This window comes from Blennius ocellaris, assembly GCF_963422515.1.
Source record: "Blennius ocellaris genome assembly, chromosome: 20".
Lineage (NCBI taxonomy): Eukaryota > Metazoa > Chordata > Actinopteri > Blenniiformes > Blenniidae > Blennius > Blennius ocellaris.
The window spans coordinates 16,067,610-16,090,533 of record NC_137669.1 but is presented as its reverse complement, the minus strand read 5'-3'; the positions used below and the strand labels follow the sequence as shown (position 1 = coordinate 16,090,533).

Below are 22,924 nucleotides of genomic sequence, written 5' to 3'. Positions count from 1 at the left end.
TTACACAGCGCTGCTGTCGCTCTTATCTTCAGCAGTCAATTATGAATACTCAGTTTGGAGGAGCTGAATGAGTCTGACTCTTGATAAGTCTTAATCCAATTTTCTTTTTTCTTAAGCAAGTACACAATGTGCCTCTATCTCCAAGTGGTGCAGGGTGTTTACTCTGCTTTGTTTGTTTCCAATAGACACACAGCAAAATGGAGAGAAACGCCAAGAATTCTAATGAGATAATTGCAATGCTGCGTGTTAAGCTGCTGTGTTGTGTCAAAGAATATGCGGCCGAGTCATAAATGCTAAAATAAATTAAATCAATTCAGGAGGGAGTCATGTTTAATTTTGTGTACGTCACTGCCATCTCGTGGAGAAAAAAAATATTACCAGGCGGATATGACGTCACCAGAAGCCCCACCAATCAGGGGTCGCGGGTCCAAATTCGAACGTCCACTTTTTGGAAGACGGATGAAATGTGATTAGATGGAAAACTGAATTATACCACGAACCTGTCTTGCTTCATCGATAAACTGTCTCCTTTCACAAATTCTGGTGAGATTATTTGTACATCGTTTTGGTTTTTTGTACCAGATACCGGAAATGGCTGCAGGGAAACGTTAACGTTTCCTAAGTCTGCTAGCCTAGCATGCTATGTCGGCTATGTATTTTAGCTTCGGGTTTGTTTTGTTTTCGTCGGGAAGCGCTTCTATAGCTTCACGCTCTGTGGTTTCTTTACGTTAGAACGTGGGTCTTGAATCATGGCGAGAGAGCGGGCTCAGAAGAAGTCCTTCCAGCAGAGTCTGGAGGACATCAAGGAAAAGATGAAGGAGAAGAGAAACAAACGTCTGGCCAGTGCTTCAGCTCCCGGCAGGGGACGATCCAGAATGACCAACAAAAACAATGGTAATCCAAACCACAGCCAGTAACTGTCTTTAGATTTTAAGCTTTTCCTATAGCCAGGTAGCTCTTTTTTTCCTTCAAAACTTAGCCTAAGTTTGATTCAATCAGTGTTCATATCCCCAGCCCAGGTTGTGTGTGACTCATTTTTATTCAATCCTACAACCTTATTAACAACAAGGGTGGTAAATAAAACTAACCTACATCAACAAACATGCCTCAAAGTCAAACCAAACGTTATTCACGTACACCAGTGGAGGTAATTGCCATGTAAGACGCCCAATCCATCAATTGGGGGAAGCCCACACACAAGAGTCTACACCAATATTTATATGTCTGCTTGTTCTCTCAGGGTCGAACTCCACAAACGCCATTCTCAAGGGTGTCCAGATGAACAACAAGGTACTGGCTGTAGCTCTGCAGGCCGAGAAGGAGAAAGTGAGGCAAGCCAATGTGGCGATCCTCCAGCTGAAGAGAGAGCAACAGGCCATGTTTCTTCACCTGCTGCTGCTCAAGAGGAAACTGAAGGATCAAGAAGCTCTGGTTGCGAGTGTTACAGAGGTACAATCTCAAGACCACCAAACTGTTTTTTTTGTCTATATCAAATGATGCTTCCGCGATGTTCACAGTTATCTAGTTTATTAGTGTCTGAATCGCATTGTGCTTTTGTTTTGTGGTCTAGAAGAAGCTTGCGGACGATCTCCTTGAATCCCGCCAATGTGCAGTTTCTAAAAGGTACGGTTTTGAAACAGACATTCGAATCCATCCATATCTAAATCCACGTCGTCGAGTTTGAGTTTGGATTTCTACATCTTAATTCACAGAAGAAAGCGGAGCAGCGAGGTGCTGGACGAGCTCGTCAATTTGTGTGAATCTTCGCCAATTACTTCAGGTATTTTCTCATGCATTCGATATTTATTTACTGTAGCAGTTTTGTATTTTTGTCACCATAGGTACATGATGTGTAATTTAATATTGCTTAATCAACTGAACCCCAAGAAGTAAGTAAAGTAAATATATGGCTGTTTCTCACAATTTAGAGGGGGAAAAAAATCAAAATAGTGATTGAGAGCCATTTTTGGATGTACAGTGATTGTTATTCGGATTTTCAGGTGAATTTATGTTGGCAATTCTGTCTAGTTTGCAAAAATTTGTCGAACTTTTTTTTTTTCTTCCTCCTGTTTGTTTTCAGAACCGCAGCCCGTGAAAAAGAATCAACTTCTTGAATGTGAAAAACCGCTGACATTGCCACCGACAGTGTGCGTGAGACGCCGTAACACAGACCGAAGAAGCAGGCGGCGGTCTGAACGTTTGCAAGAACAGATGGTTTTCAGCGAAAGTGATCCTGTCCGCAGTGGCGGCGAGAGTCAAGTGCAGCAAGTAGCCGACCCCATTGACACTGTAGAACTCCAACACTCGACTCCTGAACCTGTTCCAGCCAAAAAAGGTCAGCAGCAGCAGCCCTGCAGGAAAGGTCCTCAGCAGTCCCGCCCCAAAGCAGAACCGGCTCCGCGGAAACCCGACAGAGGCCGAAAACCGGATCGTGCCCCGTTAAAGAAGCCGTGGGAGAACCCCAAACCCCGAGCCCGGTCAAAGAGCCGGGACCGATCGTCCAAAGCTGCGCCCCAATCCCAGAGCAACAAGCTCAACACCTCGCTGGGTTTTAACGACACGTTTGACTTTGACTGCGAGGGGACGGTCCACGTCACGCCTTTCAGAGCCAAAGCAGAAGATGCTCAGCCGACCACGCCCATCGGCGAGGGGGCTTCGCAAAGAGAGGAAGTTCGAACCGAAGGGTCGTCTGCGGCTTCCACGCGGAACGAATGCAGCTCTTCGTCGCCGTCTTCAGAGTCGGAGGACAGCCTTTATGTCCCGCAGAAGACCAGGAGGAAGAGGAGTTCTCCTGGCGGGACGAAGGCCGTCGCCACTCGCAGAGGTCGGCTTTCCAGAGAAGTCGGGCACAAAGAAAACGTCCCTCCTAAACAACCGTTCAGCGGTGAGAATTTAGATGAGTCATTTTGGGATTCTCCTTGTTTTATTTGTAATATCTGAACATTGTCTTTTGTTGTGTGTAGTCTTCATGGACGAGGACTCAAGTCCAAATGCTGCAGTGACCGACGACGGAGAAGGTTTACCTGATTCCAGCTCGCCGAACGTCCCCGACCCGGTCGGACCGGAACAACAGCGTAATCGAGGTAAATGTTTTGTTTTTGTTTTCCTCGAGTTTTGATTGGACGTCGAGGTGTTGGATGTCAATTTCAAGTTAACAACACATTTTCTTGTCTTGAGTGTTTACGCCTGCTTTAAAAATGAAGTTTTAGACTCGACCTGATGTTTACAATGCGATCAATTGGGCCTGTTTTGGCTCCTCCTGATATAGAACATATACTTTGTTGTGTATAGACAGAAAACACGTGAGACAGACTGATTCCTTTTAAGATACATCACAAGTCATTAATCAGACTGATTTGCCGGTTGTTGGATTCAAGTGGAGCTGTTTGTTGTGTTGTTGCAGAGCTTCTGGGAGAAGAATTGCAGGACTGTTTGCCTCCCGTCAGCCCGCTGGTCGAGGCCGAGATGATGAGATTAGACAACGTCCTGTCGAGTTTCGGAGATTCCCCGAGTGAAGCTCCAACCCTTCGACCACACCAAACGCCACAAAGGTTCAAAACCTGCAAGAAACGTAAGTCGGCCCGCCGCGGTCACGGGTGTCTTGTTTCGCCGCGCATCAACTCGTATCGCACTCTTTTTTCACCGGTGATCAGATTCAATTCCACCTTTCCTTTCTCCTCCTTTGTGCTTTTCGCCGCCGCCGCCGCCGCTTTTCTGCAGGTGGGCTTGGTGTCCGGACGGCAGGGCGGGGCTTGAGTCTGTGTGATGTGACCAATCTGTCCCCCGCAGCCGGTCACAAGTTCTCCCGCCCGTCCGACGCCCGCTGCTCCACCCCCGTCCTCTCGCGCAGACGCCGCAGCGCCACGGCGGTCAACTACAAGGAGCCGTCACTGAACGCGTGAGTAGATTTACCACGGTAGATAGACAGGTTGATCTTTTTTTTTTGCCTTTATGCTGTGATGACACTCAACGGTCCGATTCACACTTTGACAGGAAACTCCGTCGTGGAGACAAGTTCACGGACCTGCAGTTCCTCCGCTCGCCCGTCTTCAAGCAGAAGTCTGGTCGCCTCTCCGTGCAGACCTCCAGGAAGTCCGCGAGCAGCCAGCAGCCGCTCGACAAATACAACGAGTCCTTCGTTGGATGTCGCTGACGAGTCGCCTTGTTTCGCCTTGGGTGTGTTCCCCGTGTAAAAATGTATCCTATGTATTGTATTGATCTCTTTAATGGTCGACTCGTCGGTTTTAGGTTGTTTTTTTCTTTTTATGTGGCAGATACAAACACGGCTCCCCCATACAAATAGCTGAAATTAAGTTTGACTTATATTTTTGCTGATGTTATTGTAAGATTTTACAGTACATATTCACACCGAATAAATTCTGAGTTGTGTCTCTTTAATTGCGAGTTCTTGTGGATAATGTGACGTAAACCCTCCTGCTGCTTCATGCATGAACTACAATTAATGTGATGAACGTCACTGGGTGTTAGTTTACCAATGTAATCGAGGCCTGGCTTTAACTTTGAACAATACAAATCGTAATGTAGATCAGTAATATATTTGTTGACCTGTGTGTGTGTGTTCTGGTGAATGGGATGAACGATACACACCTAAAATGAAAAGCTCCGGACAGAGTTTAGCCTCTCTTCTGTTTTATTCAGTCTATAAAATAGGCTAATACTATCATTAAAACCAATTGTACAAAGAGCATGAGATAATTTTTTCCCAGATATTTTACAAAAGGCATTTTTTTTATCCCCCTAAAGTACAAACACATTTTTTTAAATTTTTCTTTTACAAAAAAAAACAAAAAACAGCAAAACTACATAGTATTGCACAATCTTTTCATTTATCTCCAAAGTATAAAGTTATCAATCTCCATCTGCTGGACAAAAATAATAAATTAAGACCTCATTTTAAGCATAACTTCTAAATTACAGCACATAAATAAGAATAAACTCTAAATTATTAAATTAGTCCTTAGTCAACAGTGTATTTTTTTTCTGTAAAACAAAAATCTGAAGAGAAGATGATGCTTTTATTTATGTTAACTAATACTTGGAAAAATAAAAGTGCATTTTTGATAGTCAAACTGCCCTATGTGGCCTGGTGGGGAAAAAAAAAAAAAGATTTCTTTAGTTCTGACAAAGAAAATATATGTTATATACACATTTAAAATATACAGTGGGTATAAGTGCTTGAAAATCATTCAAATCTGTACAAATTTAAAATATGTATTCCTCTTTTGGCAGGATGAACTCATCATAGAGAAACATTTGACCTCATCAGAATAGAGTTATACAGACAGGAACACTATTGTAACGACTCGGCGCGCCGCAGGTGTACTGGCTCCTCACGACATCGATAACCTGAGAGGAGGCGGCAGTGTGGAGTCGGGTTGGGTAAAATTCCAGCGTCTTGACACGAAGGCGGAACATTTCACCGCCTCGTTTTATCCGAATCGCACCCTCCTGTTGTCCTCGCTTTCCACAGACCTCTGCAATACTTGGCCCAAAAAAAAAACAACCAACCCCAAAACAAAGACACTTCTTTTGTATGAAACTTTAAAAGGGGTCAGCAGATCTTCGAGGAGTCGAAGCTTCAGACCCATTTTTCCACCTTTCACATCACCCAGCAGTCCTGCTCTTCATTCGTCTCTTCCTGAACTCCCAACGTGAGCTCATCCTCTCGTCTACTTCTCAATGAGGCCCGCCTCCTTGATCTTGGTGTAGAAGAACTTCTCCAGTAAGTTGGCACACTTGTAGTACTCGCTCTCCGGGGGGTTGTACTCCCGACAGTTGGTGAAGATGCGCTGCATGTCCGCCATGAAGAGCTTGCGCGTTGTGTAGTACCTGCTCTTCAGACGCTCGCTCATTGTCTTGAGATCTGTGCGGAGAGGTCGAACGTTTAAGATCATATGTGTATTAGTTCTGCAAAACATTGATTTACAGAGACGCAAATGACTTTTGCCATCATCACTGTGCTCTTATATCCACTCAATTTCTTCTTCTTCTGTGGTGTGAAGCCAACTTACCCATGGGGAAGCGAATGACTTGGTAGTACCCCGGTGCGTCGGTCTTCTTCACAGGCTCCATAAAAGGCCAGGCATTCTGGTGACTCTACGATAAACCGAGCAGAGCAGGTTTAGGGAAGTGCGTCAGATGTGGACGGTGCGTGTGTCTCTCGCTCACCTTCACATGCTGCAGAATGACTTTCAGGGTGCTGTAAAGCTGGTCCGGGTCTTTCAGCTCTTTCCTAGAGTAGCAAAAGAGACGAGGAGAGAGGTCACAATGTCGATACTGACCGTGAGCTGTTGGCATCATCCGTCAATCCGTCACACTCACCCTTTTCCCACAGGCTTCCAGCCAGTCTCACCTGTTGGTTTAAGCACAACGGAATTACACTCGCGCGTCAGCCGAACCATCTATGAAAGACAAAATGCGTCCGTGTACGGCGCTGTAACGTACGTATGCCAGGAATGCTCTCAATGGGAATCTGTCGGACGCCATCCTTAAAACAGGACAGCCCCGGATAGACCTTTCTGATCTGAGCCTGCTTCCGCTCTATCAGCTTCTTGATAATCTGTGGACGACAAGACGAATTAAAAGACAATGAGCGAGAGGACAAAAGTCTTGAAGATTACAAGGGAAAAAAAATGTCCGCCACGGACCTCTTTCTGCTTCTTGATTATAACCGAGAACTCCGTGTAAGGAATGCTGGGATTGAGTTCACAGCCCATGAGCGTGGCCCCCTCGTAATCCTTAATGTAGCCCACATACTTGGCCTTGGGGACCTTGATGTCTTTAGAAAAACCCTGTAAGAAAGAAGGGGAAATGTTGGAGATAGATTTGGATTATTATTATTTTTTTTTTTGTAATATTGAATACATACAAGTCGAACATGTTACCTGTTTCTTGAAGTAACCAATGGCATACTCATCGGCGTAAGTGAGGAAGTTGAGGATTTCATGCTTGATGTGATACTCCTTCAAGTGGTTCATTAAATGTGTCCCATAACCCTGTAATCACCAGCAGAAAATTAAACGCAAAGTAGGGCTGCAAACAATGTATTGATAATATTATTAGGATCTATTACTTTAAGCGTCAACAAGTTTCATTATTGATTTGCTGTGTTGTTTGCACATTTCACAAGTCACTCCCCATGTTACAGAGCTGTTCACATCACCAGTTATTGTCGCATCTTTTTGTTTTTTCACAAAACTAAAACATGTACAACCGGCAGGCTTTGCAAAACTGATAAAGTATGCTGATTGCTGACAATGAGAGCGTGCTGCTGTCTCCGTGTGTGTCTCCAATAAGATGTTTCAAACGCTTTAATATTGGCCCCCTGACTTCCGAGAATTTAGCTGAGGTACACTGAATAGCGTCTGTATTGAAGAGGCAGGTGAGACAGACAGTTCTTCAACATCACCGCAGGAGGCGCTCGTGAGCCGGCAGACTCTTAATACAACAATCAATCAAGTCAAGAGCAGGTTCACTTTTTTCCCCTCCCAATGGAGGCTTTTATCTCCAAACTATTTTCTAAACTGGATTTTAATCGGACCAGGAGGTAGTAACTCATGGATTTATTTTTGCTCAAAAGAATCATGAACTTCAGTTAGGAGTAAAGGTAAGAGCTGTTTTGAACGTGTTTTGAATGAAATGTGCGTCACTTGCGCGAACACGGTTTCGCCGCTTGTCTGTTGCTACTGTTTTCATTCATCCTGTCGATACCGTCTTTAAACTGCTTGATTTCATCACATTACGTTCCTCTTTTATATTCTGACGAGGCCAACTTATTTATAGTAAACGGCTGATCTCGTCAGTCCAGCAAGACACTTCTTAGTAGCCTTTCTCTGTGAACATATTTCACCATAAATATTAGATTCTCTGTGGAGCAACTGGAAAGATCCATCTATCTATCTATGTGAAACATAGCCTGTTACTCGCTGCCTGTCAAATGGTGATTAATCTTCTATGTCTGGTTCATAAATCCACACTGATGCATCACTTCCAGGAGTCTGTCTCTCCAAGTGCTTGTCTTGCTGGTTATTGGCTCTTTTGGACTATTTACTGCGTTTCTTTTGAATTGTTGTAAATTGTGCTATAATGTGAGAAACCTGTCCATTCGGGCAAGCTGCTGTCTTTACTGGAAGCATCTTCAGCAACACTGACATGAGGCATCGTTTTTTTCTTCAGTTAAAGCTCTTTAAAAAAAACCAAAAAACAGAATACTCAAGTAGAAGCTTGTTGAGTGGCTCCTTATTTGCTCTGTCAACACCAATGTTCTATTTACCCAATAAAGCAGCAGAAATGAAATGAGGGAACTTGGTATAGTTCAAATAAATTGATCACTCCAAAAAAAAAAAAGAATCCACCGATTAATAGATTGTGAAAATCGAAGCTGAGACACAAGACGGGGACGGTTCTTTTCTCACCTTCACTTGTTCGTTGGAGGTCACGGCACAGAATACAATCTCAGTGAAACCTTGTGACGGAAACATCCTGAAGCAGATCCCTCCGATCACGCGGCCGTCCTTGATGAGAGACAGTGTCTTGTGCTTCCTGCCGTGAAAAAAAGGTTAGAATTGAAAGCGAGCCTCGCCTTCCGTCTCCGCACGCGACAAAGTGTCGTTTCACCTACGGGTCAAAGACCAGCCGTGTGATGTACTCCTTGGGCATGCGGGGCAGCTGGTGCGAGAAGACATTCTGGAGGCCGACGAGCCACATCAGGATCCTCTTATTGGGCTTCTGGTTTAGTGAGTTTCCAATGACGTGGAATTCAATCACCCCTCTGCGCTCCTCGAGGCGGGCCGCTTCGTCTCGTGCGGAGTGAGCCGACAGCAGGCTGGTCTGCACGGGAGGGGAGGCATTAAGAAATTGTGAACATCTTGATCCCATCATAGCTGTCGGGATGAGAAAACACAGCTCTAAAAGGGGGCCTGGATATGCTGTCCTCATTGGCAGCAACAGACAGCTGCACATTACACAGCACATGGAGATCTAACCTTCCCGTTAAGAGCTTTCAGTTGTCTGAAAAGTAAGTTCATTCTTCTGGATGAAAACGCAGCGAGGTGTTAATTGCTTTTGGACGCAGTTGCTCAAGTGTAATTTGCTTTAAACAAGAACCCATGGGTTGGAATTGACCCCACAGTGGTATAGTGGCTTGCGCTTGACCCCGAGTTCCACTTTGGTTGGCTTTAGGGGTTTGCATGCGGGTGTTTTTTGCTGTGTGTATTTGAATGTGGACTTCTGTTTTGAGTGTCAGTGAGCTCCAGGCTCAAATGGTGTTCTCAGAGTTGTGCTTTGCTATTGGAGCATATGAGCTTTGCAGTGTGTTCCAACATCTTTTTCAAATCTCAGAGGATCGTATTTTCACAAATGTGGCACGACAATCACTTGTGACACCGGTTCCAAGAATATGTTAACACAAAACAGCTTCAGGAGAGTACAGGCTGGTTATCCTATCTTGTGCTGGCTTGAGTTGGGATTTGTTGAGGTTTCTTTGCTTCAGGGGATTCAAATGAAAACCTTTTTGGTTAAAAACTGTAATGACACACACTGGTTTGAATGTAATTCTAACTTCTCTCGCTAAACACAACAGCTGCAGAGGCAATAAAGAGGAACAGTTATCCTGAGATGACATTAACCAGGCGTCCCAGTCTCTGCAGAAAGATTGATGACCAATTTAAAAAAAATTCAAAACCAAATCAAATATTTCAGCGAGAGAATAAGCAATTCTATATCTGTTTGCAAAACTATTAAATTCTCCAATATGTCGTTGCATCCGTTGGTGTCCATTCTCCATGAGTAGTGATACATATTTTTTTACTAATACTCAATGAGGTGACAAATATGTCAAAATAATCTTTGCTAAAGACAAAATGATTTGAGAATTAAATGTAGCAGCATTAAAATGCCAAATAAGTGAATATAATTCTCTTCCTGATCAATTTTTTTCTTTAATAACTACCTGATTTGCTATTTTCTTTTTCTCAAGTCCACATGGAGTGTTACAGGTTTAAATGTTTTATTTTCTTTATTTCGCATGGCTTTTATAATGAGTATGGAAACATTTGGATCAGTGGAAGTAATTGTAATTGTTACCTCTGGAATGGCAGCGGGGTCAGTGATGGTGGCCATGACTTCATTAATGAGATCCATCGGGATGTCGCCCACTACCCGGGGTCTCTTGTTTTCTTCATGGTGAAGAGGCTCTGAGGGTTTACGCTTTTCTCCAACTATGAGAACGAATGGACACAGAGGTCAGGTCACCTGAATTTGAAAGTTATTTTGCTTTTGTTAGATAAAAAAAAAATTAAATAAATATATATATACATATTGTTTTGTGATCCTGCTTGGAACTGGATAAATACAGGACAACAAAATCAAACTGTGACATTAACCTTTAAATGTTGCCTAACGTCATCTGGTTGCTCCCTGTTTACTCTCAAGTGTTACATAATGATTTGGCGTCATTGCAACCTTCTGAGTAATGACAGGTTTGCCTGGACTACCTGGGCTTGGCTCCAGTACAGACGCTGTTTTCCTGGCAGGACTGACACTGTCGCCGGCCGACGGGTCCACAGATACTGGACTGGTGCTGTAGTACAGGGACCTGGCCACCGGGGGTGCACTGATAACTATGAAGCGACAAGGAAGAGATATTGGAAATTAAAAAAAAAAGTTATAATAAAATGCTATTCGTAAAATACAAAATCCCAATAAAAGGTGTACTTGTTAGGCTTGTTTCTGTTTGGCCGCGGGAGGGTGTGTGTGCTACCTGTGTGGATAGGAATCTTCCCTCCTGCTGCTCCTGCCAAGAAGTCTTGGCTCCAGATTGGAGAGCTGTGACTGTACACCTCCTCTTCCAGCATAGACAAGAACCTGAATAACGAAAAGACATGCAAGTAACATATTAAAAAGGACAGACATTTTAAACTATATCATAAATCCGGGTGCAACTGTAGCACATGTGAGTAAGTAGCAGGTCAAATCTATGCCGTTCCAAGTCCTGAGAGCTGTACGGTGAACCCCGGCGCTTCTCGGTCTTTCCAAAACTCTTACTTGGGAAAGTGTGTAAGGATGAGCGTGCGTTTCTCAGGGGGAAGCTTGTCCTTCTCCTGCCGGGCCTGCTCCAGCAGCTGCTTCCTCATCACAGTGAACACGGAGCGCAACAGGGTCCGCCCGAATATCTGCGTGGTCTCGTACCGGGGCAGGCTGTCGCAGAACTGAGGCACATTGCAGTAGCAGAGCCACCTGGAACCGACACAAGCGCACGAGTCGATTCCGAAGCAGTTGAAGTGCAACTGGATTACAAGAACGGGACGTGTAACTTAGTGCTGCTTACCTGGTGTAGTTGGCTTTGTATCCAGCAACGTCGTCGTTGGGCACCCTTTGGCGTCTCTGAGATGGCGTTTCCAGCTGCCAATAGTTTATTTGGTTGAGAAACATTTTCGCCAGCTCCATTATAGTCTGTCGTTCTTTTGATGGCAGGTGGCTGAATTTGTATTGGACAAAGTTGTTCACCCCCTGGGGTCCGGAAGCACATGTGAGGAGAAAAGAAAGGACATTTACATTTTAAATTAGAAGATGTAGGATTGCAGTTTCTAACAGTGTTCGGTGTTAATTGTGATGTACCTGCTCAATGCCGGGCTTTTCAAACGGCGGACTCTCCTGTGCCTCAAGCATTGGTTTACCCATTTGTAAGATTGATTTCCTCAACAGCTGAAATGTATCACACACATAAAAGTTACATTTGAGGCATTTTAAGATTTGAAATCGTGTCCTCATATGAATTGATTCTAAAAAAATGTTTTTGAATTACTTTAAAGAGGGAAAAGTAGACTTGTTTAGTGTCGGCGTCTTCCTCCTTGTGAACGCATGTGTACAGATACTCCACATCCAGGACGATACCTAAAAGCCTATTCATTTCCTCTTCAGAAACATTTTCTAGATGGGTCACATGATCGCCTGAGGGGGGGAAGAAGAAAAAAAAAAAAGACACTCTGAATAGCTCTCAGTCCACATTGCTTTTGTGGTTAATGCATCTATAATTCCATAATTTGCGCACACTCTTGACTTACCCAAAGTGTGAGAGCAGCTCCGACAGGGCTCCTGCAGGTTGACTGCGTTGGACTGCTGGTCGGTTTGTGGGGGCGTCGGAGGGGGGTTCTGACTCTTCCAACCATTACACTTACAAGCGCCTTCAGCCTGGTGAAACAATCAGATAACATTTTATGTATTTTTTAATTTGACTTTGTTTTACAATTAGTTGGTATTTTGTTTCCACGTACTCTATAAACACATTTGTTTAACTCGAGGTGAGAGAGTCCGATCTGGCCCACGGGATGAGCTTCATAACATTTTCATCACTCGTTAGCTAATGAAGCTTATGTTTTCCAGCAGTGAACAGCAGATTGTTCAGTTGCTGGTTGGTGCTCACATCAGCTATGTTGTTGCCGGTCAAGCTGTGAGTGGGGATTTGCATAAACGGGCAGAAACACAGTGGCGGACTTGATTTTAGATCTTTGTACAGATTTGGACGGCCAAATTAAGTTAATCATCTGTTGCATTTTTGGCTGCAAAATGACTCGGTGGGTCTCAGAGGAGGAGCCTGATTTTGGTTGCTGTTCTTTACACCAAGATGCAGGAACGAAAATGGGATACGGTTAAAAGTTAACCTTTTTCATTGCATAAATCCCAGTAAGTCTGGGTTTTTGGTAACAAAATTGTTGATGAGATGCAGAAGTTTTCAGAATGGAGTCTTTGCACTAAGACGGTGGTAAAGTGCTGCATCACATAGAGATTATTTAATCCCAGTTTTGGTGTTTGTGGAGTTTGCACCTTCTCTCTGGGCGTACCTGAGAGTTCTCCAGCTATTCTGGTTTTCCCCCCAGAGACCAAACACATGCTTTGAGCTTAATTGATGTATATCAAGTATACTATCATTTTATTAGTCGAACTCATTTGACATCATATTCAGTGATACATTGACTTTCATTCTCTTGGTCTGAATCAGGGGTGTCAGGCGATTGGCCTGCCGGCCAGAACGGGCCCTCCAGAGTCCAATCCGGCCCGCAAGATCAAATGTGATAGTTTTAGGAAAGTAAGACATTAACTGCAATATGTTTATTTGGCCACCAGGGGCGTTTAGTCTGTACTATATGGCGAGTCATTTCAGGTCATCAAGATAAACACACAGATGTAGTTACAAGATGTTCTGATCATAATATGAACTACAGCTGACGGTATTTTTTGATTCCAACTATATGTGGCCAAAGGTTTCATGCCTTTGAAGATAAAAAAAAAGTAATACAAATTTTAATCTGATTTGTAAGTTGTAAAGCACATTGTTGAAATTGCTGACCTTTAAGGTTTTTGGTTTATTGTGTTGTAATATGATCATGTTCATTAAATGTCAACTTCTCAATGATATGTTATTACGATGTTGCACTAAAAACAAAGAGATTTAAAGTTGTAGTTATTCATATATTATTGTGCTATTATTAACTGGTGTGGGCATCTTGAGATGAAAGCAAAATTAATAAAATGGCGAAAACAGTATTCAACCTGTAATATTTCACTATATGTATCCGGTATCAAACATTTTAATAGTCTTGTTTCTTCAGAAATGGACACCAGTAGCATTAAATTCTGCCTTATGCAGATCTGTTCAGACTTTGTCGCGCTGCACAGGGTTTTCGATGGTGGCGGCTTGTCAGCGTCAGCTGGAGGTGCAGCACTGCGCACGCGCACTCCGACAACAACAAACTCCGCCCCCCCAGCAGCTGTCACCCTGTCAAAACAAAGACCCCGTCCCCTCTCGTCGGTCCGTACCCCGCATAAGCCCGACGCGCTCCCCTCTATGTGCCGTGGCTCTCTGACAGCGGCACGGGGAGACCGTGAAACCTCCCGGTGGGCAGTTTGGGTGGGGGCGGAGGGGGGGGAGGCGGGGGTCCAGCCCCTGTGCGCGCAGCCTGCTGCTCCCACCGAGCAGCGCCGAGCCAATGTTTACGTCCACCAACCCCCCACCTCAACAGAAACATAGTAGGACTGTAAAACCACTGGACGCCTTGCAGCTGGATGCACCCCCCCCCCCCCCCCCTCACACCCCCAACCACCCCCTCCTCAGGATTCCCATCATAATAATAACACCTAAATAATCCAGGCTGTTAAACAGCGCGCTCTTATTGGCTCGTGCATGAAAATTAGAAGAGGAAAAAAAATGAAGTGCGGCAATGGCTTCCTTTGCTGCGCTTGCATTTTGGAAACTATTGCAACCTGGCCCAGGAAATAGCGCTGCCTCAGGAATCAACCCGCAAAAAAAAACAAAAAAAAAAACAAAAAACTGCACGCGCCCCGAAAGTCTGCGGTGTGCAAAATGTGGCCATACTTTGCAGGAGGAATACACTCCGAGTTTTTCCAGTTTCTTCGGCCGCGGCGAGGAGCGGAGTTGCGCCTTCTTCACGGCGATACGTGCGGATCCTCCGGCGGCGCCGGAGCCCTCCGTCCCCCCGGCTCCAGGTGCGGCCGGAACCAGGCCCGCGGCTCCGATGGCCGGCGAACCTTGCTGAATGCCAGCGCTGTCGGCCATGACTCCCACCGAAACCCGAAGGGACCGCCGGCCCGGGATCGATTCGCTCGTGCCCCCGTCCGCTCTACTCCACCAGCGGAGGATCAGACATGGCGCTCATCCTTATTTTCAATTTTCTCACTGTAGGCCCATTTTCCTCCGCTAGGGGACCCGAGTGGGATAGGCCAACGATCCAGAGAGGAGAGGTCACAAAATGCAAGCGTTCGGAGCAAAAAAAAATAAATTTCAAGGTCAAATGTAACGGGGGGAAAATCTTCCGTGGAGCTTTTGTGAGCAGACAGAGAGTGACTGGTGGATCCGGTTATTACATGCAAGCACTGAACAATTACTGCACCAGTAAGGTTTAATACACTATTGGCTCAAAATTACTGTTCAAACACGTGGAATTCTCTCACAAAACATGTATTGCACAGGTGATGTTGAAGATCGGAGGATTAAAAACAACCTAAAAAGTATTTTTTTTAAAAATCAGCCAATCTTAAAAGTATTCAGAAGCAAATAAAAAAATTACAAAGTCCACACACAAACACACATCGTACGACACACACACAACACTATTACAATAAATGATCAAATTTATTTCAGTATTTATTTGGTCATGACATAACAGTGCTGTAAAATGCTTGCATTTAAATGTTTTCAGCTTTAATTAAGTGTTCACGGCAAAAACCAAAAAAAAAAAAAACCCAAACAAAAAGGAAACGTACAATTTACAATGTGTTAATTCATATTTTCACCATACCACCGCACCAGCTGATAGATGTTAAATTGTTTCTACAAATATATTACCGAGATGTTATGAAGAAGCAGACATGATCGCAGTGTTTCGTGTCTTCGTGTCCGACTCGTTCGGAGCTTTAAAAAACCAGTGTCTCTACGTTTACTTGCAGGGAAGAGAACCGGTCAAGGCATTTCAATTCCATACCCAAAGAAAACAAATGGAGAAATGACAGAGACATGATGTTAAAATAGCAGAAACCCAAATGTTTGGATATATTTTTCTCTTTTCTTTCAAGAAAAACTACAATTTTTGAGAAAACGATACAAGACAGACAACTAAATAAATGCAATTTCTCTTTTTGTTGATAACACTACTGACATTTATAAAGACCACCACTGATTATAATTTAACCATTTGTTTGGAAAAAAAAAAAGAAACGGCAACAAAACTCCAAATCCATATTGTAGCTGTTTATTCCGGCTAACTGTACAGTTTTCTTTTTATTTGTGATTATCTGAACTCCCGAGCAAGCATTAGTCCTGTCACTGGTAAATTGAAAAAAGATAGACTACACTGCAACACCCTATTTACAGTATATTATTTATATATTTATATATATATATTTATATCACACTGGCTGAAATTATGACAAGATATATTCACGAGCATCATTAGTGCAAGGCATGACAGACCTGGAAAAAGAGTTATTGACCAGAAGTAGTATATGTGCGTGTATGTGTCTGTGCGTGCACGTGTGTCTGTATGTAACAATGTACAGTGAAGGGGTGAAGTGAAACAGGTGTGTGCTCATCTGCTGAGAATCGGGTGTAACAGACTGCGTGTGCTGATGTAGGATGACGGTCAGGTCTCGGGGGAGGAGGTCAATAACGCCTGTGTTCTTGTGCAAGGGTGTGTTCAAGCTTGCACACATGCGCACACAAACACACACAGATGTGCTTGTAGGTTAAGTCAGAGAATGAAATCTGTCACCAGCCAGCCAACCCAGGCCCGTTCTGTACACGCCGACACACAGCCGCACTTCCTAATTCAGAGACGACGCGAAATAATCATGATTCCAATATGATCGTGAAGCAAGTAGCACATATTGCAACTCCCCACAAAACCCCTTCCAGCAACACTAATACTATCTTTCAAAAAAAAATAAAAGAAAGAGTGAATCATCCAAAAGGCAGAACCCCGGCTGACCAAGATTTGGGGCGAGGACGTTGCGTGGGCATATGAAGAGGTGGCGGCAGTGACGTGCACCTCGGAGGCCTTAATGAAGATAAAACGGGGGTTTTGCTGTGCTGCATTGGTCCTCGCAGACACTTAACTCACACAGTAAATACTGTGAAACATTGCACGATGCCACTAGGGACAGCTACAAGCAGGCACGGCCCCAGATCAGAGCCTACAGGTGGTGTAAGACAATGTACAGGAGAGCTACTTCAGGTTTAATGTCAGGGACACAGTAGTAGCGGTGGGCAGACGGAAGGAATAAGAGAGAAATTTAAATAGGACTGCAGTCCACTTTTTAACATTTTTTTTTTTAGGATAAAATGGTTTCTGTGACTCGAGAGAAATGTAGAGCTTAGAGTTCCTGTTTTTCTTTCTGCACGTGGTCAATCCTCTTAGAATCAATACATTCCTCTAATAGATTTTCTTCTGGACTACTGCAGGCAAAGGTTGGTTTTTTTTTCTCCCTATTTGTGGCCATGTTAATTTACAACAATGTGCATCCATTGCCTTGACAAAGTTTAATAATAATCAGCAACTTTACAAAAAAAAATAACCCAGAGGACTATTAGAAACGCAGTAGTAAAGTCTTCAGCTATCCAAGAAAAGAGAAGCAACCACTTCCTCTAAATGGAACTCCAATCTACACATCAGACGGGAACAGGGATGTATCTAATATCTGCATTCACATTTCTATCAGCAGCAACTGATAGATGTAAGGAGGTTAGATGGCAGAAAGTAAGACAGAGTGGTTAGGAGGCTTCACCTGGTAGCAGCACAACCACAGTGGAGGAAAAGAGGCCGAGCCAAGAAGAGATATCAGAGTCACGGTGTTCACTTTGCTACTAAGGAATTAAAAAAACAAAAACAAAAAGGAAAGAAGTTGAGGGCCGCGGAGCATCTCTTCTTGTTTCAGAGAATGGGTGACACATTGAATTAGTAACTGCAGTGGCATTGGGGGCGTTGGCCGCATTAGTTACTGCTCGACAGGGTGATCGGGGGACGATGTTTTTCATGTTAGTTACTGCAGCAAGGAGCCTTGGCTGGCTGGGCGGTTTCTGTAAGGTCCACTCCCCGGTTCCTCCCACTGTTCGGTCCTGGAGCTTGGGGCTCACTTTTTGGCAATCTCTTTGCTAAAAGAGAGAGAGAAGAAAAAAAAGCGAACTAAATTAAAACTGATACAAACAAAAAAAACGTTTTTTTTCCTTCCATTTTGCAAGGTTAACATACCAATAGCCATAAATATCTCATTCACATTCATTGACGTCTTGGCTGAAGTCTCCATGAAGAGTAAGCTGTTGTCATCTGCATAGGACTGTGCATCCTGTTGACACAACATAAATAAACCTTTTTAAAAACATGTCCCTCTTAAAATATCTTTTAAGAAAGAAAATCAGTGGTAAAAGTTATAGTTGTGGAGAATAATCATCTCATTGTTTGTAATATGTCCTTTGGATACAGTCACATTTTTACAAAGCAATATATGTTTCTGTTAGGAAACAGGTGAAAACACAAGCTGCAATGTGTGTGTGTGTGTGTGTGTGTGCACATGCACTGACCTGGAAGTCCACGGCTCTCTTGTTGGCGAGGTCAGCTTTGTTCCCAGACAGAGCAATGACTATATTAGGACTGGCTTGTCTTTGTAACTCCTTTACCCAGTTTTTCGCACGTGTGAAGGACTCCTGCAAAAAGACGAAATTGAGCCACTTGTTAATAAGCCGATGCTCCTTCACATTGTCATTTGTGTGATTGCTTTGCTGGCCTGCAGCCTGGGCTCAGGCCAGTAGGACATGTGAAAGTCGGTCGCTGTGATGTCTGGAGAGTAATACGACTGACAAACGTGCCTCATTTGTGATGTCGTAGACCACAATGGCAGCTTGTGCTCCTCTGTAATACATCGGCGCCAAACTGTGGTAACGCTCCTGACCCGCAGTGTCCCAGATTTCAAACTTCACTGTTGTGTCATCAAGACACACCGTCTGAGTGAGAAAGGCCGCTGAATGGGAAAAGATACCATAATTATATTCTCCAAGCCTCGCGCACAAACAGTTTTTGCAAACAAAAAAAAAAATTGGCTTAAATCATCTATAAGTATTCATTAAAAAAAAAAAAAAAAGTGATAAAATGATTTTTCCAGATGCAAACACACTTCGCAATCACAACACCAACCAGATCGTATCTACCAGAAGCTGGCAGTTTGACAGCGGTGTCTCGCTTTGATGATGTAACACTCACCTCCTATTGTGCTTTCCTGGAATTCGTGGAACTGGCCCTTGACAAAACGGAGCACTAAGCTCGACTTCCCCACAGCCGACTCCCCCAACAGCACCAGCTTAAACTGACAGATTTTGTTGCCTGCGTTGGGTCCATTGGGCCTCGTAGCTCCACCTCGATTGGCCATGATCTAGACAGATCCCCTGGTATCCTGCAGGCCAAAGCTCACTATCAGCTGCAACAAACAAGGGAACATGTTTTTGACACTTCTAGAATAACACACACACACACACACACACACACACACACACACACACACACACACACACACACACACACACACACACACACACACACACACACACACACACACACACACACACACACACACACACACACACACACACACACACACACACACACACGTTGACATGCGCAAAACAAACCCTATTTGCATAAACTCATACAACATATGTGCATCATCAAAACTAAGGCTGTCTTTAGAGCTGCGAAAAGTTAATCTTTCTGATATGATGTGGAACTTTACAGCTCAGAATACAACAAATTATTTGATTTCCACAATGACACGACTTGTCCGTGACATACAGCAAAACTATTTAAATAAAGTGGGCAGTAAAGACAGCAGTTGCTCTTTATAGGCAGATACAGATGCTTTCAGGCATTGAGATGACTATACAACATTAATCAAGTGTCTAAAAATGGTAAAAACTCTTGATGCGGAAAAAAAGATTGAGCTACCTCTTGAGCGAAAGTGGTGACCTTACAACGAGCATGATGTGCATACTCACAAGAATATACTTCCATTTACTGAACTAAAATTAACTCTTATCAAAACCATTGGAAGCTGAAATTGTAGGCAAATGTACCCTTTATAGGGTATTTTACACAATAGCTGTTTAAATGAGTAAAACTGACCAAAATAACACGTTTCACAATTACAACATTGGAAAATTCTTGTAATTTTTATTATAGATTTTTGTACATGTTTGCATAACAAAAGTATGCATAAATTGGCAGTACCTACGGATCATAAGTGTGAAGAATAGGTTTCAAAATGGCACATACTGTCATGTACAGTGGTGCACTAACTTGGAAGGAAACAGGGTTGAACGTAACTATGTTATTTGTGGTGAGCAGAGCTGTTGTGCTTTCTTCCATATTTACAAATCTCCCAATTTAGAGCACAAATAATTGGTCACATATTTTGTGAATGACGTTAAGAACTAAATATTATCACTCTGCTGATGAAGGGTTAAGAAACACTCAACCTAAGCTGGATTCATGGATAGAGGGGCACCCCCAAATTATGCTGCTAATCCAGATTTTTGGGGATCCAGCATGTCAGCAATGTTTATTGAATGTACTGAAAACATTAACCCTTAAAATGTGAGTCATCGTTCACCCATCAAAGCATGCTTTTAAATCCAAAAAGAGTCTTGTTGACAAGTTTTCAAGTAGTTATAGTTCACCTCAATATCATCAGTCAGCCCACCAGATCACACATGGTAATAGAAAGCAAAAGAAGTTTTGTCATAAACAACAACACTGATTCACAACAGACCCACCCGCACGGCTCAAGACCCTTAACCACTGAGAAATCTGCTGTATGGCTGCATACCAAGCATTCATACATTGCTTACTAACTTATTTAGGAATCAGCTGCTTCCAAATTTGTTTAACACAAATGGCCATTGTTGAGAGGTAAACAGGTCAGTTTGTCATCTTATTCCTGACCAGAAACCTGAATTTCACTCCTCCACTCGGCAAACTCACAAATATATAATCCAGGGTACATTTTAATCATTACCTTATTTTTCAGAGACAGCGATACGGTACATTTTGTATTCTTGTTGATATATTTTCATCTGGTGTGACCTCTGAAGAAACAGTTCATGAATGTGTTATGTCAATAACATCAACACAGATATCACCATCAACACCTTTTCTGCTTGAAGCTTTACTTTGTCCCGGAAATTATATATATCTTTAGCATCCAAACATTGGAGCATCAAGTGGTATAATTACATTGACAACAGGAGTGATAAACAGATATAATCACCAGTTGTGTTTGGACTGTCAAGTGTTGACTTTACTACAGTTGAAGCCTTAAATCTTTGTTGGAGGGCCTTTACAACACAGCTGTCCACAAATCATAAATGTGGCCTCTATTGGGGTGGTGGTTGTAGGCATGTCGAGTGAGAAAATGGTTCTCAAGATCTATGTAGAGTTTCAATTCAATCTCATTACTGTGATTTTGTGGTGTGTTAATGAGCAATACATGTTTTCCTAGAGCAGTATTGGAGGTACTGTGAAGAAAGTTAAGGAACAAATGTGACTGCAGGAAGCTGCAGCAGCTTCAAACAAATGATGGACAATGATGCATTCGTCGTAATACAAGCTAAAATGACTGGTAGGAAACAAACACGCATCGGGAAAACAAACGGTAATGGACAGAGCGTCAGTGTTTATTCAGAGTCATGACGATGACTGACAGCCCACTGCAGTGCATGTGACTGCGACGCTCATCGTATTTGACTTTTACAGTCGTCAGTTGACAGTAAACACACGTGCTGATTTTAGCTGAGGCGATGCATCTGTTTTGATACAAGAGAAGGGACGCCATTTTCCCAAATTGTTATTGTTCTCCAGCTTGTTAGCTTAGCAAACTGGCCCCGGGTCTGAAGACAACGAGACAGTCAACCATACATATAGCATAATCACAATGTTATGAGGTTGAACTGCTCGTGTTTCGTGCAACTTATCTAATGTTTGTTGTGAGTCGCCAAACCTTCACTTAATAAACACATTAGCTTGTAGCAACGTTAGCGTTCCACCCACTGACCTGGTTCCCTTTAGCTTTAAGCAAAGTCACTGTAGTCTGTCCAGCGAGCCGCTGGCTAACCGAGACGTAACACCCCCCAAACGGAGCAGCTGGACTCGGCAGGAGGTGACAAAGGCCTGCCATTCTAGTTTCCTCCCCAGCTAACAAACAGTAGCAGGAGGCAGGTAGCGACAGGGCGAGCTAACCAAGTCACCGATGACAACCGAACGAACGTTAACGTCCGTCGCGAGCCAGCTGGACGCCGCGGCCGGTACGCTACCTGAGAGCCGGGGCGACGGGTCACAGACTTCAAACACCACTGGTGCAGCGGGACACCGTGGCGAGGCGGCGCTGGACGGACAGCAGGAACAATTTCAACAATCCCGTCACGTCTCCTCCTTTCTTTTCTTCTCGCAACTTCCCCCTGGAACCAAAACACAAACAAGCTCTTCCGCTCTCCGTGCCACGTCACACCGCGCGTCTGCGCTGCGCGAGGCGCCGTGAGGCGGCGCTCCCTCCGTGACAGCTTGTCTTTTGGTTCAAGCAGTGGTTACCAAAGCCCCCCCCCCCCCCCCCCAAAAAAAGAAAATAAATAAATTGATTTCGTGTTCTTCACGCATTTTTATTACAGAAATGTTTGACGAATTCAAATCACGTAAGAAGCTTGAGTGCAAAACTGTTGTTGCAACAGTTACAATCTGTACATAAAGCCCTATCAAATGTCAAAATAATCCAGAATAATCTTTTTATTGCTTATGGATCTAAAAACCACTAAACTAAACAAACCAAAAAAATATATAGATGTAACAGTTACAGTTGCAACTTGTAGTACTCCGACTGAGAATGTCACCTCAATAGTAGACAGATGTGGCAACGTTGTAAAAGCTAAATGACGTGAAATAAAAATGCACAAGTTCGCACAGTAGATGAAAGTAAAATAATAATATTGTAATGATGATAATTGCTTGCATTTCAAGAGGGTCCTGCCCAGCTCTGCTCCAGGCTCGGACCTTAATAATAAGCATATATAGATGTGAAGGAATGACTGAGCCGAGGGACCTGTGGGACTTACATGTACAAACAGGCAAAGTGGTCATTAGGTTATCTAGGAAAAAGGACTGAATGGAGAAGCTTGTTCATTTGTGAACAGGGAATGCAAAAGTTGTCTATTTGTATTACCGTGACCCAAAACAAGCAAGGAGCACAATATAGAATGAACTACATTTACTACATCAAATTGTATGCATTATAATAACCACTAAGACCACAGCTTTTTAAGACTTGTCTTTTGGCTTATTGTTACAGCAGTGCTCATAAT

General features: G+C 43.4%; 3 protein-coding genes across 4 annotated transcripts; 1 reads left to right on the top strand and 2 right to left on the bottom strand.

The window, feature by feature from the left end:
* Positions 1-749: 749 nt before the first annotated feature.
* Positions 750-4,153, top strand: sgo1 (shugoshin 1; the record flags this gene model as incomplete). Its single annotated transcript, XM_080515619.1, has 9 exons — positions 750-894; positions 1,241-1,449; positions 1,571-1,623; positions 1,713-1,780; positions 2,081-2,884; positions 2,964-3,083; positions 3,404-3,571; positions 3,721-3,898; positions 3,994-4,153. The coding sequence occupies 9 exons, from the start codon at positions 750-752 to the stop codon at positions 4,151-4,153; spliced, it is 1,905 nt and encodes a 634-aa protein (XP_080371745.1).
* Positions 4,154-4,654: 501 nt separating this feature from the next.
* Positions 4,655-14,698, bottom strand: kat2b (K(lysine) acetyltransferase 2B). The gene is made up of 18 exons (XM_080516232.1): positions 14,393-14,698; positions 12,084-12,210; positions 11,825-11,970; positions 11,638-11,724; positions 11,348-11,529; positions 11,065-11,256; positions 10,781-10,884; positions 10,515-10,640; positions 10,105-10,238; positions 8,642-8,850; positions 8,436-8,562; positions 6,906-7,016; positions 6,669-6,812; positions 6,466-6,580; positions 6,343-6,373; positions 6,190-6,253; positions 6,033-6,117; positions 4,655-5,884 (listed from the first exon to the last, which is right to left on the bottom strand). The coding sequence occupies exons 1-18, from the start codon at positions 14,591-14,593 to the stop codon at positions 5,691-5,693; spliced, it is 2,379 nt and encodes a 792-aa protein (XP_080372358.1). The 5' UTR covers positions 14,594-14,698; the 3' UTR covers positions 4,655-5,690.
* A 457-nt stretch (positions 14,699-15,155) lies between these two features.
* On the bottom strand, positions 15,156-22,051 carry LOC308144609 (ras-related protein Rab-5A). Of its 2 annotated transcripts, none has more exons than XM_080515769.1 (6): positions 21,887-22,051; positions 18,786-18,999; positions 18,395-18,546; positions 18,110-18,232; positions 17,781-17,874; positions 15,156-17,683 (listed from the first exon to the last, which is right to left on the bottom strand). In XM_080515769.1, exons 2-6 carry the CDS (start codon positions 18,949-18,951, stop codon positions 17,568-17,570), a joined length of 651 nt encoding a protein of 216 aa, XP_080371895.1. In that variant the 5' UTR covers positions 18,952-18,999; positions 21,887-22,051; the 3' UTR covers positions 15,156-17,567. The 2 variants fall into 2 exon arrangements, with proteins under 2 accessions (XP_080371895.1, XP_080371896.1); XM_080515770.1 differs by having other exon boundaries at positions 18,786-18,975.
* Between the last annotated feature and the right edge of the window lie 873 nt (positions 22,052-22,924).

Excerpts from the sequence above, each read along its gene's own strand:
- LOC308144609 (XM_080515769.1), bottom strand. The coding sequence starts at position 18,951 with ATGGCCAATCGAGGTGGAGCTACGAGGCCCAATGGACCCAACGCAGGC. Across the intron at positions 18,547-18,785 it reads CCAGGAAAGCACAATAGGAG|CGGCCTTTCTCACTCAGACG; the intron begins GTGAGTGTTACA and ends TTTCCCATTCAG. Across the intron at positions 17,684-17,780 it reads TGAGATATTTATGGCTATTG|CAAAGAGATTGCCAAAAAGT; the intron begins GTATGTTAACCT and ends TCTCTCTTTTAG.
- kat2b (XM_080516232.1), bottom strand. The coding sequence starts at position 14,593 with ATGGCCGACAGCGCTGGCATTCAGCAAGGTTCGCCGGCCATCGGAGCC. Across the intron at positions 6,813-6,905 it reads TTGGTTACTTCAAGAAACAG|GGTTTTTCTAAAGACATCAA; the intron begins GTAACATGTTCG and ends TCTTTCTTACAG. Across the intron at positions 6,118-6,189 it reads TCATTCTGCAGCATGTGAAG|AGTCACCAGAATGCCTGGCC; the intron begins GTGAGCGAGAGA and ends GGTTTATCGTAG.